The 14,716-nt window shown below is 41.7% G+C and overlaps 1 protein-coding gene across 1 annotated transcript in view; it reads left to right on the forward strand.

The window, feature by feature from the left end:
- Positions 1 to 14,716, forward strand: part of USP12 (ubiquitin specific peptidase 12) — a 79,645-nt gene that overhangs the window by 33,150 nt on the left and 31,779 nt on the right. The window contains exons 2-3 of the mRNA XM_067713649.1: positions 1,913 to 1,993; positions 13,149 to 13,362. Of these exons, the coding sequence (XP_067569750.1) occupies positions 1,913 to 1,993; positions 13,149 to 13,362 (295 nt within the window). The remainder of the gene's footprint in view (positions 1 to 1,912; positions 1,994 to 13,148; positions 13,363 to 14,716) is intronic.

Genomic DNA, 14,716 nt, shown 5'->3' on the forward strand with positions numbered 1-14,716 from the left:
TTTTCTTGTCTTTTTTTTTGTGTGTGTGGGAAAGGGGTTATACTCATTTGAATACACCAATATCAGTTTAAATTCTTGCATGTGGCTTAGTGATAGTTTTCAATATATGTGAGGAAATTCTGCGACAAGATACTTGAGCTGGCGGAGGCGGAGAGCGGGCTTGTAGCCTTCCACCAAGACGGTTCTATTCAGTGGATCTTGAAGTTGCTGTAATAACTGAATTTCATGTTGTTATAAAACAGTTCATGGAGAGCCAAATTTAGAAATAAATAGTATCTGTGAACTAGTGATTGTGTCGGGGATTTATAGAAAGCCGAATAGTAATTCCTAAATTAAAAAAATAAAGACAGTATCGTGTATATATCCAAGTGCTGGATGGCTGGAGGGCATTTTAGAGGAAATGTCTCATTGTGGTGGAACTCGACCACCAACCCACCCGGTCCCTTCCATCAGTACTTACTTCAGGCCTGGCCCATCAGGAAGTTGAAGAGGCGTCGTCTGACAAAAAGGTCTGGGCTTCCCAGGCTTAGGAAACAGCAGGGGTGGGCTATGGGCACCCGGTGGTGTTGACCGTGGTCGCACCCTTGGGGAGGCATGGTGCGTGTGTCGTGTTGTCGTCTTGTGTGCAGCTCCGCAAGGTGGTGTTGGGCTGTCTTGTGAGTAGTATCAGTTGTATTTGTCTGGTAGGGTGTGTTCTTGGGAATTTCCAGGTAGACTGATGCAGAGTTACTATGTTCTCAGAACTGCTTTTACTTCCCTTTCAGGCTACGTCTTGAGCCCATTTGCTAGTGTGTGCTGGTACTCAGGGCCTGTGTGCTGCCCACCACTTCCCCCGACTCCCCGTCCCTTTTCTTTCGGAGACCTCAGATGCACAGAATTGAGTCGGTCGTATTCCTGAGACCATGACACACAGTTACTGTCTGGGCAAGGCCCCTCTTTTGTTGGGCTTTATTTTATTTTTTCCTTTTTGTCCTTCACCCTGCAGTTCCACATCCCGGCCCTCTTCCAGCCCCACTCAAGTGGGTTTCATGTACATTCTTCCAGCCCGTTGGCCATGTACTGTTTTATATATATATGTGGATCTCGTTTTTACTTTGTTTACTTAATGTTATATTTTTGACAAGTATCCGTGTTTTTGTATGTAAACCTAGTTCATTTATTCTGACTGCTACATAGTATGCTGTCATTTTATAGACCATCTAGACTGCAGTCAGCTGTGCAGTCGTCAGTGACATTTCAGCAAACGTTCTTGTCACCTTTAATTCTGTGTGAGAAGGTTTCAGGTATATACCTCTGAAGAAGTGTTAGGTCACTGAATATATGCATATTTAATTTCACAGAATTTCAGCTCTCTGAGATGGCTGCTCTGAGATTACACTCCTGTTAGACCATGTGATTCAGCAGGGGCTCACGTCCATTACTTAAAACAAGGAACAGGATTTGATATAATTCCTTGATCCAGGCTTTGTCCATGAGAATGTTCCTGCAAACTAGTTTTTGGTCATATTATTAAAAGCCTTTATTCTTCACTATCACCCTTTGTTTTCTTTCCATAATGTTAGGTAGTTATAGGGAACAAGAAAATTATTATTATTATTTATTTATTTTTTTTTTTTTGCGGTACGCGGGTCTCTCACTGTTGTGGCCTCTCCCATTGCGGAGCACAGGCTCCGGACGCGCAGGCTCAGCGGCCATGGCTCACGGACCCAGCCGCTCCGCGGCATGTGGGATCTTCCCGGAGTGGGGCACGAACCCGTGTCCCCTGCATCGGCAGGCGGACTCTCAACCACTGCGCCACCAGGGAAGCCCCAACAAGAAAATTATTTTAAGGGTTTCTCTGTAATGTGTATATAATTGTGACAGTATTGGGAAAATACTGTAAATACTAAGATGTCTGTTTTTCATTTTATAGGGCGCCAATGCCTCGGCATTAGAGAAAGAGATTGGTCCAGAACAGTTTCCAGTCAATGAGCACTATTTTGGATTAGTCAATGTAAGTATCCGTTGATACATAGCCTTCAAATTATGCTTGGAAGTAGTGTTAAGAATGATGAATGCAGTTCATAATTTATTAAAGGAAATTTGTTCCTTTGTATCAGTAGACTTAATGCCAAGAAACATGACTTGGAATTTCAAAATTATCTCTAATGGGAGGGAAACAACATTGCCTGAAGTCTTTTTTTTTTTTTAATTTATTATTTATTTATTATTATTATTTTCTTTGGCTGTGTTGGGTCTTCATGGCGGTGTGCGGGCTTCTCACTGTGGTGGCTTCTCTTGTTGCAGAGCCCGGGCTCTAGGTGCACAAGCTTCAGTAGTTGTGGCTCATGGGTTCTCTAGAGCACATGCTCAGTAGTTGTGGCGCACGGGCTTAGTTGCTCCGTGGCATGTGGGATCTTCCTGGACCAGGCTCAAACCCGTGTCCCCTGCATTGGCAGGCGGATTCTTAACCACTGTGCCACCAGGGAAGTCCCCATTGCCTGAAGTCTTAAGAGTCTTGGAACAGTTTCTAACTTGTCGGCCTGATTTTTTTTCCTATTTTGTGTCAGAATTTTCTCATAACCAAAATTTCATATGGCCTAGACCAAATGATCTCTTTGATTCTTTGAGAATTATTTACGTGTCTAAATATAAGTGATCCAAATGTACAGATATAAATACAGTTTTGTAACTGCCCCCATGTGTCTATAGCGTCTTTGTCAGTTTGCTTCTGGCGTTGTTCCAGTGGTATAGATTTAAAAGTGTGAAATATAAGAAAAAAACATAGCCTTGCCCTTATGGAGGTAATCATTGTAATTATACATTATTAAAACTTTGGAAGAACTTTCTTTAGAAGTTTTAACTCTTTCCTGAATCATGAGAAAACACCACCAATCTTTGTTATGTAGTTGTCATGTCAGTTTATGCTGTACTGTACTGTTAGGTGGATCCATGGTGAGTGTTTTAAAGTATGTGTATTGGTGATAATACAGGTAAGAAAGTAAGTTATGCTGAACAGATTGGTGTGTTACTGAGTACTAGCACGTCATTATGTACATAGATTCCTTGTGCAATTTGAGGAGGGCAGTTGCGTGGTATGTGTGTCTTGCCTTGCTTGGGGACCCTTCTCTGTCTGTCTGCGCTGGGTATAAGCTAGTAACACAGGGTCAGCAGTGCCCACCCTCCTCCTCTTCCCCTCCCTAGAGGAGGCCACTCATTAGTCCTCGGGCTATTTTTTCTGGAATGTATCCTTACAGCCTAAATAAGGTACTTATACTGCCATTAAAAAAATAAAAACAAACTACTGATTTCCTGTTTTGGCAGATAAGAAACTTCACTCTCTTTTCTCACCATCCCTGCCCAACTTCACTTTCCCCCATTCTCCCAATATGGAATTAATCATTGCTTTATTTTTCCATGTCCTAAACTTTCATTTGTTCTTCCCAAAGCCTTCAGCAGAACTAAAGAAAGCCAAAAAGACCTTCTCAGTATCCGTTTCCACTGAGCCGTGCCTGTCAGGTACCACCCAGCCCCCCGTGCTCCTTCTGTGTAGCCTGTACCTGGCGATGTCTCTTCCATCGCCCTTCACATTCCCTGCACTTGTCTCCTTTCCTTCTTCCCGACTTCTTTCCGGGTTTTTCCTCCCTTGCCTTGTGGAACACCTTCTGTAGATGCTTGTTTAGGAAATGTGCATGGATACAGACTTTGAGATCTTGTATATTTAAGACTGTTTTGGTTATTGTTAGAGCTAGGTATCCATCCTAGGTTACATCAGGGCTTACTCCACTGCTTTCTGGCTTCTGTTGATGCTGAGAGGGTGGATGCCATTCTGGTTCTCGATCTCTTATGTACAGGGCTTTTTTTTTCCCCTTTAAAACGTTTTTGGGAGGCCTTAAGGATATTCTCTATCCACAGTGTTCTGAAATCTAATCCTGTGTCTTGATGGGGACCCTGTTGTGCTGAGTGTTTATGGACCCATTCAGACTGATGATTTATTTCCCTCAGTTGTAAAACATTTCTGATACTATTATTGGGATAATTTTCTTCCTATCGTTGTAATTTCTCTGTTTTGTCTTTTTTTGATATGGTTAGTTGTTATACTGAAACACTTAGACTGAGTCTTTATTTTTCTTATTCTCCCATTTTTGATCATCTGCCTTATTCTACATTTTAGACTATATCTTCAACTTTTTTGTCCAGCTCATTGCATTTTTTATTTCTTACAATGTTACCTTTTTTCTTCTCTTGTTTCATGGGGGCAGTATTTTCTGTTCCTTTTCGCAGGATGTCATTTATAGTTTTTGTTGTTGCTGAGGTTTTCTGATGCTTACTGGATTGCTTCTGAGACCTTGGAGTTTATTCCCCGCCCCCTTTTAAACTTTGGTATCTTTCCTGTTGGAAGCTTTCCTCAAATTGTACTCATCTGTAAGGGTGAAATGCTGAAAGGATGACTGGGGCTTCTTATGTTGTGGTGGGGCTGCTCTTTCAGTCTAGAGTGGCCCCTGGCGAATGCCCCTCCCTCCCACGGCCCCCATCCCATTTCAGTAGCTGGAGCTGTCTCTCTGGGGCTGTTTATCTTCTGCCGGGAAGCCTCCTCCGGCGCCTGTCTGGGGTGGGGGTGGGGGGTTATTCGGGGTTTTATTTGGTCCTGTTTCCTGCTCGGTGCCTCACTGCTGTCCTTAAGGGTTCTCCACCCAGAGTCTCCTCTTCATCTTCTGCGGAGACTAAACCTGCAGCTGAAGGAAGAGTTGAGTGCCTGGGGGTCTAAATGGTCCTTTTAAAGACTGACGACCAGACTTGTGTTCTCAGAGGTCCCCACCCCACAAAACGTCTCTGACCCTTTAGAGGTGAGTCCGTTGTTACCCATTTGTCTCTTAGAGACATTTGGGCTACTTCTCCTCCATCTGCCTTCTGTTTTCTGGAAGTTCGCTGATACCTCTAATCTCTCATTGTCTTCTTTGGCCTTTTGAGTTTTTGCCTAATCTGTTCTTTTACTGTCATTTTATTGGGGTATCATGGGGAGGAGAGTTAGATGAATATGTTTAATTTTTCTTGTTTATTGAGCAGGCTGGCCTCTACTTCTGATATCTGATGCGCACACTTACAGAGTTGTCTAGGGATCAGAAGAAGCCTCCTTTCAGTTCTGGGGGTGGCAGACCCCAGCTCTTCAGTCTCGTTGCCCTTTCCCTGTGGCTGTGGCTACCGCCCTTACTTGGCTCAGCCTCCAAAGCTAATTTGTGTCCTAAATTGTAGAAAAGTTGTGCCGATTTTTAGTGTCCCAGAAGAACCCATTTTCCTTAGTTAGAATAGTAGTATTTTCTATATTGAAGGCTGTTTTCCCTTTACCTTCTCCAGCATAAACATTCCAGTCTCTCCATTTTGTGTCTAACTGACTTTTTTGCAGATAACCTCAAAACAAGTAAACGAGTCTTAAAGCTCTATATTATTTTTTCTTCTGCTGGTATGTTGTTTTTAATTGGATACCAGTATCCAAATACCAGTGTTGATTGTGTGTAAAAAAAACAAACAAAAAAAGTTTCTAAGAAGGTATCATTTTTACTACTTCACGTGCATCGGTCTAAATTCAAAAGGTAGAATTTGTATTTCTCCCTGAAGCTGAGTAACCGAGATTCAGTAAAACCAAGGAAAGCAGGAATTTCTGAGAACAGTTTCTGATCTCTGTGCCTGGCTATTATGATGAAGAATTGAGATCCCTAAGGTAGCCAGGGCTCCAGCTGTGAAAGATTGAGGAACACCTTGAATTATATGCAGAAATAAATTGGTGGTCGGAGTAGATGCAGCAGAACTAGGATAGTGATGAACTTCTTCTTTGATCTGTGCCCTCAGGCTACTTCGCAGCTGTGTTGCCTGCCTTTAACCGTTTTCCATAAGCCCTGTTTTCAGCTCTTAAATTGTCATCACCCTTCTCTCTGGTTTCCTTCCCCCTTTTTTCTTTGTAGAGCTATCACACTATTATAGAGTCCCTTAAAAATTAAGGTTGGAGCTTTGAGGGGTCGGGGAGATGGCTTAGTTAATTGAGAGGTGAACATTTGAACATCTTCCTCCTGTCCCTGTGCCTGTCTGCCCAGTAGTTAGTGTTATAAACAACATGGAAGGTAGCTGCTTTAAGGCACTTGGTGGTTAATCTTTCCTAGCAATTGGATTCTGTTAAAGTGAGGCACATGTACATTTTCTTTTCATCAGTCTGTTCTTAGCTAAGTGTGCAGGTTCATTTTAATTGCTCTTACAAAAAGCTAATACTGAAAAGGGTTCCCATTAGATCTGCTTGATTGGATCCCTTTTTGCGACCGACCAAGTAAGTGGTAGAATCACTCAATAGCACTTGCTTTTGGGAAATAGTGTGTGTATTTGGGCAGTTAGAAAATTAGACTTTTTTTCTTTTTTTTATGGAGAGAAGGGAAAAAAAAAAAACCCCAAACCCCACAGTTAATTAATCTACCAGAAAATTCAGAGTGGTTACTCTTCACTTTGTTAATAACAGTCTGTTTTCCATTATTTTCAGTTGTAGATGTTTTTATCTTGGAGGAATATTTTCACAAAGGATAGCTTTTATGGCCGTTTACTCTTAATGGTAACTCTGATGCCATCACTGTGATTTGCATAATACATAGAGTGGGGATTTCCTGTTGGGTTAACTCTTGTGAATACGTTAGTATCTCTGATGGTACAGGATGTTAGGAGAGGGGAAATACTTGTGTGGCTCGGGGTGCAGAAGCCGCCTTGAGGAGGGAGAGGAGCCTGTGGAAGCTTTTCTCTCGCTGTGAAATACCCACCTTACGTGCCTGCTGTTTATAGTCAGCTAAATTCTTTGAAAGCAAATTGTTTAATCTGATAAACCAGATTGCCTTTTTCCTTTGTCTTGTAGCTAATGAGTACTTATTTTAGTAAAGTTGATAGTAGTGATTTAGACTAGTAGTATCTCTTTCCTACTTTCTGTGCAGTCTCTCCATTTTTAAAAAATTTTATTATTATTATTATTTTGGCTGCACTGGGTCTTCGTTGCTGCACGCGGGCTTTCTCCAGTTGTGGCGAGCGGGGGCTGCTCTTCGTTGTGGTGCCCGGGCCTCTCACCGCAGTGGGTTCTCTTTTTGCGGAGCACGGGCTCCAGGCGCGTGGGCTTCAGTAGTTATGGCTCACGGGCTCTAGTAGAGCACAGGCTCAGTAGTTGTGGCACACGGGCTTAGTTGCTCTGCGGCATGTGGGATCTTCCCGGACCAGGGATCGAACCCTTGTCCCCTGCATTGGCAGGCGGATTCCCAACCACGGCGCCAGCAGTGAAGCCCAGTCTCTCCATTTTTAATAGCCTTTTAAAAATCATCTCATTATATGATTTTATTTTAATTTTCTAACACAATAGGTTCCCAAACACAAGTAGGTTTGTGGGGCTAGACCGTTATAAAAGTCTTTTTAACCTGAATTGCTAGTAGTCACTAGTTGGAACTCTGAATCCAGGGAACAGGGGCCATTATGGAGGAGAGTGAGAAATAAAAATGGAAGGTTTTGTAGGTTGTAAAGTTGATTAGGCCTGTGTCTCTTGGTTCTGTTTTCTTTTGCATTGGTTTCCTTTTCCTTTAGCTTCTCTCCACCTGATGGCCATCTTATATCATCAGAGATCCCAGACCGTCCATATCAAACCTGACCAAAGAACTCTGCCCCAAGGCCTCTGGCCAGATTGGATCCAGTGCCCGACCCTGTTGCAGGGTCTACAAAAGAGCTTGTGACTGACAGTCGTACAGAGCTTGCACAGAGAAGTGGGTTCCCGTGAGGAAGCCTGGGGCAGGGGGGCAAGGGAGGGGGGAGGAACAGATGTCCATGGGAATCTGGATTAGGTTCACCTGGCTGCAGAGAGGGGGTGGGTAGGGGCACGTGGGGTCTAGACCTATGTAAAACAGGGCCACCTGAACAGATTGTGGTTGGGGGAGGAGGGCCTTCCCGTAGAAGGGAGGGTGTTCACAGGATGGCACTGTCGCCAGCCAGCATGGAGGACCGTGGGGCACTTAAACATTTAAAAACATTTTTTAAAGGTAATACTGTTGACATAATTGTGATTAAAACCAGTAGTTTCCAAATGAAATATGTAAGATGATTCATTGGGGACCAAAGTATGAGCATTTCTAGTGTTTATTTTTATCTAAAAAGGAAAGATATAGGTTAAGCTTTACTAATTCTTAATAATTGGTTGACACTGGCACCCATACTACTCTGTCCATGTGTGTAGTGTTCCTATGTCACTGCAAGTTGCATAGTACCAAAGGCTAACAGTATCACCCCTCTTATTCATTTGTGCTGTTGCAATCTATTATGATTCAAGTGGAGACTTAGGGATTACAGGATTTAATCTATTTCAGCTAAGCTAATTTTTCAAAAGGGACAGATGGCTCAAAAAGGTTGTTTCAAAAATAACCATGTAGTGATGAGGTATTCCGAACCATGGTAAGTGCTTCATGGAGATCATTCATTTAATTCTTTGCAAGGTTGTAGAGGTGGGTGCTGTTATAAATGGCATTTACAGATGAGGAAACCGACGAAGAGAGAGTGGCCTGGTAATTTCCTAGGGTCGGGTAGCAGAACCAGACTTGAACCTAGATAGCTTGGTTTCAGATCCTGTGTGCTCAGTGGCCAGGCTTTGCTGCTGTCAAGACAGATAATTACTTAAATGAATTCAAACAAATTTGAAAGATAGGATCGACTATCTAATACCATAGTTTAGAAAGTAAAGGCTGTCAAGGAGAGAGTCTTTTCCACTTGGACCTATGTATGTATCTTTACGGAGATACCTTTTTCAACTTTGATATCCCTTAGAACTACATAGCCAAATAACTGAACTGTCAAATCGCTCTATTAAAATCTATAACCCATAGTTTACAAAAAAGCATACTGTCTCATCGCTCTTACTTAATAATTTTTAGTGAAAATAAAAAATTAATATAATAATTTGAAATGTTCATCTTAATCACATTTGTTGTATTTTTAGTGTACACAATGCAGTACATATATTATTTCTAAACAAATATGCATGTATTAGGGATATGTGCTCAAAATGATCTTATCGATGGGGATATGAGAAATCTTTTTTTTTTTTTTTTCCCCAAGACTCAGAGAAAGCAGGGATAGGTCACTGTGTTCAATAAACAATTGAGAAGTCAGTGATGAGACCTTTAATATTTGTTTCCCCTGATTTTAAACCTGGTCATGCCTTTGATCTTCAGAACCAGCTGAAAAAGCACAGGGTAGGTTTCAATCCCATTCAGAAGCAAGAGTGCAGAGGAAATCATCCCAGACAGTCTTTTGCATGAAAGCTATATACTTGAAGGATGTGTTTTTAGGTTTCAGGAACTTCAGTGAAAGTCACTACTAAAAATCAGGGAAATTGAAGGAAAAGCTTCAAAGTTACGAATAAGATTGAAAGTTAGTTTATTCTGGAGAAATAGTAGTAGTTTCAACCTTTACTTTTTCTTTAATGGGGTTGATGAAGGTAAGTAAAGAAGACCATAGTAGAAAGCCTCCAAGGTTGGTTGTAATGTTACCTATTGCTTGTAGTCAGAAGATTAACAGGAGGCGGACTTCAGCAGTCTCCACATGCCAGTTCCTTAGCTTATTTTATTTGCTTTTTTATTAGTGGGTCAAAAGCTTCATCATCATAATTGTTTCTAATATACTGTGAGCTGCTGTCTTTTGTTTATCTACCTGCTCTGTGGAAGTTGTTAGAGTTCCCTGTTGTTTATTCTTTAATAAAATGTCCAAATTATGGGGATTGTATCTTCTGTTCAGTTTACAAAGCCATAGTTTGTTGGTCATTGGAGTCATTAGACTGTTGTACAATTACTAGTATTTTTCAGACTAATTAATACTGATTAATTGGTAAGATAATCTTAGTCGTATTGGAGATTGTACTGCAGGTGTACTTAGCCCCTGGATAGGCTCTATTGAAGGATATCCATGGTTGTATTCATGATCAATGATATCTATGCATCACTGTCATATACTTTTAGCATTTCTCTGGAAAGCCTGTAAACACATCTGTCTTTACGAAATCAGTTCTTGGCTCCGACTAGCAATGTGAACATAGAAGTTGTAAATCTTCGCTGAGTCCGTTGTCCTGTTCCTATTTTGGGGTATTTAACTTCTTCCTCTGTTCCCTGAGTATCTTGTAAATTGGTAGTTCAGTCTAGACACGTGGTTAAAGTTTAGGGATTTGATTTTGTTTGTTAAGGCAAGAATACTTTATAGGAATTGCTACATATTTCTTGGTGCACCACATCACGGGATGTAAAGTTTGGGCTGTTCATTTTGAATGATGCTGGAAGGCATTGGGCGTTCAGGTCTGAGCCCCCCATTTTAAAGTTCCCCACCAACCTTTAACCAAATGTTTTAGGTATCCAGGGATAATTATCACCCAATCCATTATTTACAATGATTTCTTCTGGATTTATTAGCCAGAATTATTCTCTAAACAGTAACTTTAACGCCCCCTGAAATATGGTTTTTATGAGAAAGGTGGGGTAGAACTTTGATGCTTTCCTTTTTTATATTCTTGTTTACAACTTCCACTGGAGTCTAATAAACCACGTAGATATTTGTGTAGTTGATGTGCTTTTTAATCCATTGCAGTAATTCTTTTTGATGAAAGTTGGCTCTTCAAGCCACACGAAAAGATATTCCAGGCTAATCTTGTACATTGTACATTTCCTGTCCATTACGTTGTATAGCCGTATCTGTAAGTCGTCCTCGTTCCTTTTTGTGGGAGAAGGGTTTTTAGAGGCCACAGTCTGGATTCAGGGGAAATTTATTGATGTGGAGGCCTTTTCAGTGGACAGAACCTGAGAACGCAAACACACACACACACTTTAAGATTTACAAAGAGGCATGAGTTTATACTGCTAGTTCTAATTCCAATTTAACTTTAAAGGGCTTTTACTCTTCTGATTTTTACTATTGTATCTTTTTTCCTTTACGTTAAAAAATTTGATTACGGGCTTCCCTGATGGCGCAGTGGTTACGAATCTGCCTGCCAATGCAGGAGACGTGGGTTTGAGCCCTGGTCCAGGAAGAGCCCACGTGCTGCAGAGCAACTAAGCCCATGCACCACAACTACTGAGCCTGCACTCTAGAGCCCGCATGCCACAACTACTGAGCCCACGAGCCACAACTACTGAGCCCGTGCACCACAACTGCTGAAGCCCACGCGCCTAGAGCCCGTGCTCCGCAACAAGAGAAGCCACCACAGTGAGAAGCCCACGCACCCCAACGAAGAGTAGCCCCTGCTCGCCACAACTGAAGAAAGCCTGTGCGCAGCAAAGAAGACCTAACACAGCCAAAAATAAATTTAAAAACATTTTTTTTGATTCCTAGGGGATATTAACATAATTCCTTCCTTGCTTTGTCTTACAGTATATCTTTAGTGGTTTCAAAATAGCAATATCAATGGGTTAATTCTAACTGTGAGTACTGAATGCTGTTTTAAGACTTCTTTGTTCTTTTTGTTCTTAGACTGTAGTTCAGTAGGCATGGATAGTAAAAATTCTGTGTTTTAAAGTTATTTGAAGTCATTCTTTTCTTTTTTTTTTAAAGCTTTATTTATTTATTTATTTTAAAATTTATTTGGTTGTGTTGGGGTTTTTTTGCTGTGCACGGGCTTTCTCTAGTTGTGGCGAGTGGGGGCTACTCTTCCTTGTGGTGCCGGCTTCTCATTGCGGTGGCTTCTCTTGTTGCGGAGCACGGGCTCTACGCGCATGGGCTTCAGTAGTTGCGGCTCGTGGGCTCTAGTTGTGGCACACAGGCTTAGTTGCTCTGCAGCGTGTGGGATCTTCCCAGACCAGGGCTCGAACCCGTGTCCCCTGCATTGGCAGGTGGATTTTTAACCACTGCGCCACCAGGGAAGCCCTCACTCTTTTCTTTACGTAGTTCTACCACCAACTTGGTACACGTTTAGGTCTGATTTATTTCTATTTATTTTCAATTTTAGGAATTTATTCTGTCTTTTTCATTTTAATTTAGTTTTTAAAAATATGGTTACAAGGTAAACTTTTTATAACCGTGTACGTGTACAGCAGTCTCACTTTCATTGCTCTTACTCTTTTCCCTTTCTCTATATATAACCATTTTTATTAGCTTTTGATATATTCTTCCTAGTTTTAAAATATAAGCAAACGTGTGCATGTATTTATGGACATAATTGAAGAGTGCCCGTTCTTCAGCATTCTTCTCCACTTGCCTGTTTCTGGTTACTGTATGCCTGACCCCGCCCCGTGGCAGTTCTCTGAGAACTGTCCTCGTCCCTTGTTTACTCCCCAGCTCCTCAGTGATGGACTTCTAGGGGTTTTATTAGCCAGCTTTGGGAGTCAGTGTCTATTAATGGGAAGGAAAAAAGAAGGCGAAAAATATTTATTAAACCCTGTGTTATTTTCTCTGTAAAGTAGGATGACTTTCTCCCCTGTTATTAAAGAGAAGGAAACTGAGGCTGAGTGATCAGTCACCTGCTCCAGGCCACGTGGCCAGTGAGAGGTGGGGCTGCAGTTCAGGCTTCAACTCTGGAGCCAAGTCCACGTCCTTCTGACGGATGGAGAATAATGTGACCTGGCATTTCGGCATTTCAGTGGTTCTTAGGCTGTCACGTTGATGACTTTTTCATCTAATATTTCAGAGTATCTTGTTTTTCCTTATTTTTTGTTTTTGTTTATTTTTTGGATGGCACTGAAGAACCTGATAGTAAACCTCACTCTTACGTTTTTTTTTAAAGAATTTTTGAGAGTTACATTTTTACACGTACAGTATAGAAAATGCTTTGTATACAGCCAGTACTGTCATAACAGTGGGAATTGGAAAAGGAATTCGCCAGAAGCCTAAACCTTGACTAATCTCACTATTTAAATATGTAGTTCTTTAACTCAGTTTTGATAAAGGCCAGATTTATTGCATGTATTTTTCTTCCGTTTTAACCTGAAACTGATGCCAGGAGCACCCATTTAATGTTAGAATTGGGTGATTTGCAATCAGGACAGTTACTTGTACTCTCAGATGCCTTTTAAGTTATGAGGATCATCAATTCCCTGTCTTGTCTTTCTCTTCTCTCAGCTTTAGACATAGACATTCTTTCTCTGAAAACTGTGTTGCCTCAAATTTAACAAAAATGTTTTTTTCTCTTCTAGTTTGGGAATACTTGCTACTGCAATTCAGTTCTTCAAGCACTTTATTTTTGTCGTCCATTTCGGGAAAAAGTTCTCGCGTACAAGAGTCAACCTAGGAAGAAGGAGAGTCTTCTTACGTGCTTAGCAGACCTCTTCCACAGCATCGCTACCCAGAAGAAAAAGGTTGGAGTCATACCTCCTAAGAAGTTCATAACAAGATTACGGAAAGAAAATGGTAATTCTTCTACTTCTTTTTTTTTTGCGGTACCGGGCCTCTCACTGTTGTGGCCTCTCCCGTTGCGGAGTACAGGCTCTGGATGCGCAGGCTCAGCGGCCATGGCTCACGGGCCCAGCCGTCCCGCGGCACGTGGAATCTTCCCGGACCGGGGCACGAACCCATATCCCCTGCGTCGGCAGGCGGACTCTCAACCACTGTGCCACTAGGGAAGCCCTCGTCTACTTCTTAATGTATTGCTTATTTAACAGGAAGATCAGGTGCAACAAGCATCAGCTGATGATGCGTTAGCTGCTGAAAAGCCAGCAGTGATATTCCTGTCTCTAACGCAGTGCCAGTTTAGTGACGAGACAGTCACACAGTGATTACTGTGAGGTGTGATTGCTGTTTGAAGTATGTTGTACAAAGATCAAATTCTGTGTGCCAGGAAATGAGAAATCATAATTTCTCTTTTTTGCCTGCTTGGCTTTTCTATCAAGAAGAGTTGTGGGGTTTTGGGGTGTTTTTCTTTCACTTATTGTTCATTTGTTGTTCTCATAATGCTTTCATGTATGTTAACTCATTTGATCCTTAACGATAACCTGATGAGAGAGCATGTTATTTACCCCATTTTAGCCATGAAAAAAACAGAAGCTAAAAGACTTGCCGGGAGTCACACCCCAGGGAAAGGAAAGACCTAACACAATAAAGTAAACTTTCTGGCTTAGGGTAGGTAGTTTTAACTTTACCTCCTGTCCCCACCCCACTTTTAAAAATAGTTACTGATTGCATCCCACTTCTCTTTTCTCTCTTAAAATATTTTTCATTTAATTTTCATAGCAAGTGCATAAGTTAGACATTACTTCCTCGCTTTACGTGATGTCACTGGCTCTCAGAGACGTTAAGGGCACCTGTCAAGCCCCGCACTTCTTCCTGACATCTGAGCCTAGTGTTCTGTCCAGTGTGGTGTGCTACCTCAGAAGGTTCAGTTGGACTCAAGAAACGTGTAGAATGCTGCTTGTTTGTTCGTTTGTTTGGATGTAGGCATTTCAATCACTGCAGAAATAAAATTGAGCAGTGTTTTTCGTTAGATTTGTTATCTATTAAATATATATAATGATGCGCACAGAAATATGACCTGAGAAGTCTTTAGTGTTGGTTTTTAAACACATCAGTGGGGAGGCCTGCCCTTAAGTCAGTTGACACTGTTCATTATCACATGAATTGAGATGAGCATGGGTCATATCTCGTTCCCTAAAACATATGAAGGTGCTGAAATAATATGGCTCTAGGTTACTACTCTTTTTGTTTTTGTGGTACGCGGGCCTCTCACTGTCGCGGCCTCCCCCGCCGCAGAGCACAGGCTCCGGATGCG

This window comes from Pseudorca crassidens, chromosome 18 (assembly GCF_039906515.1).
Source record: "Pseudorca crassidens isolate mPseCra1 chromosome 18, mPseCra1.hap1, whole genome shotgun sequence".
NCBI lineage: Eukaryota > Metazoa > Chordata > Mammalia > Artiodactyla > Delphinidae > Pseudorca > Pseudorca crassidens.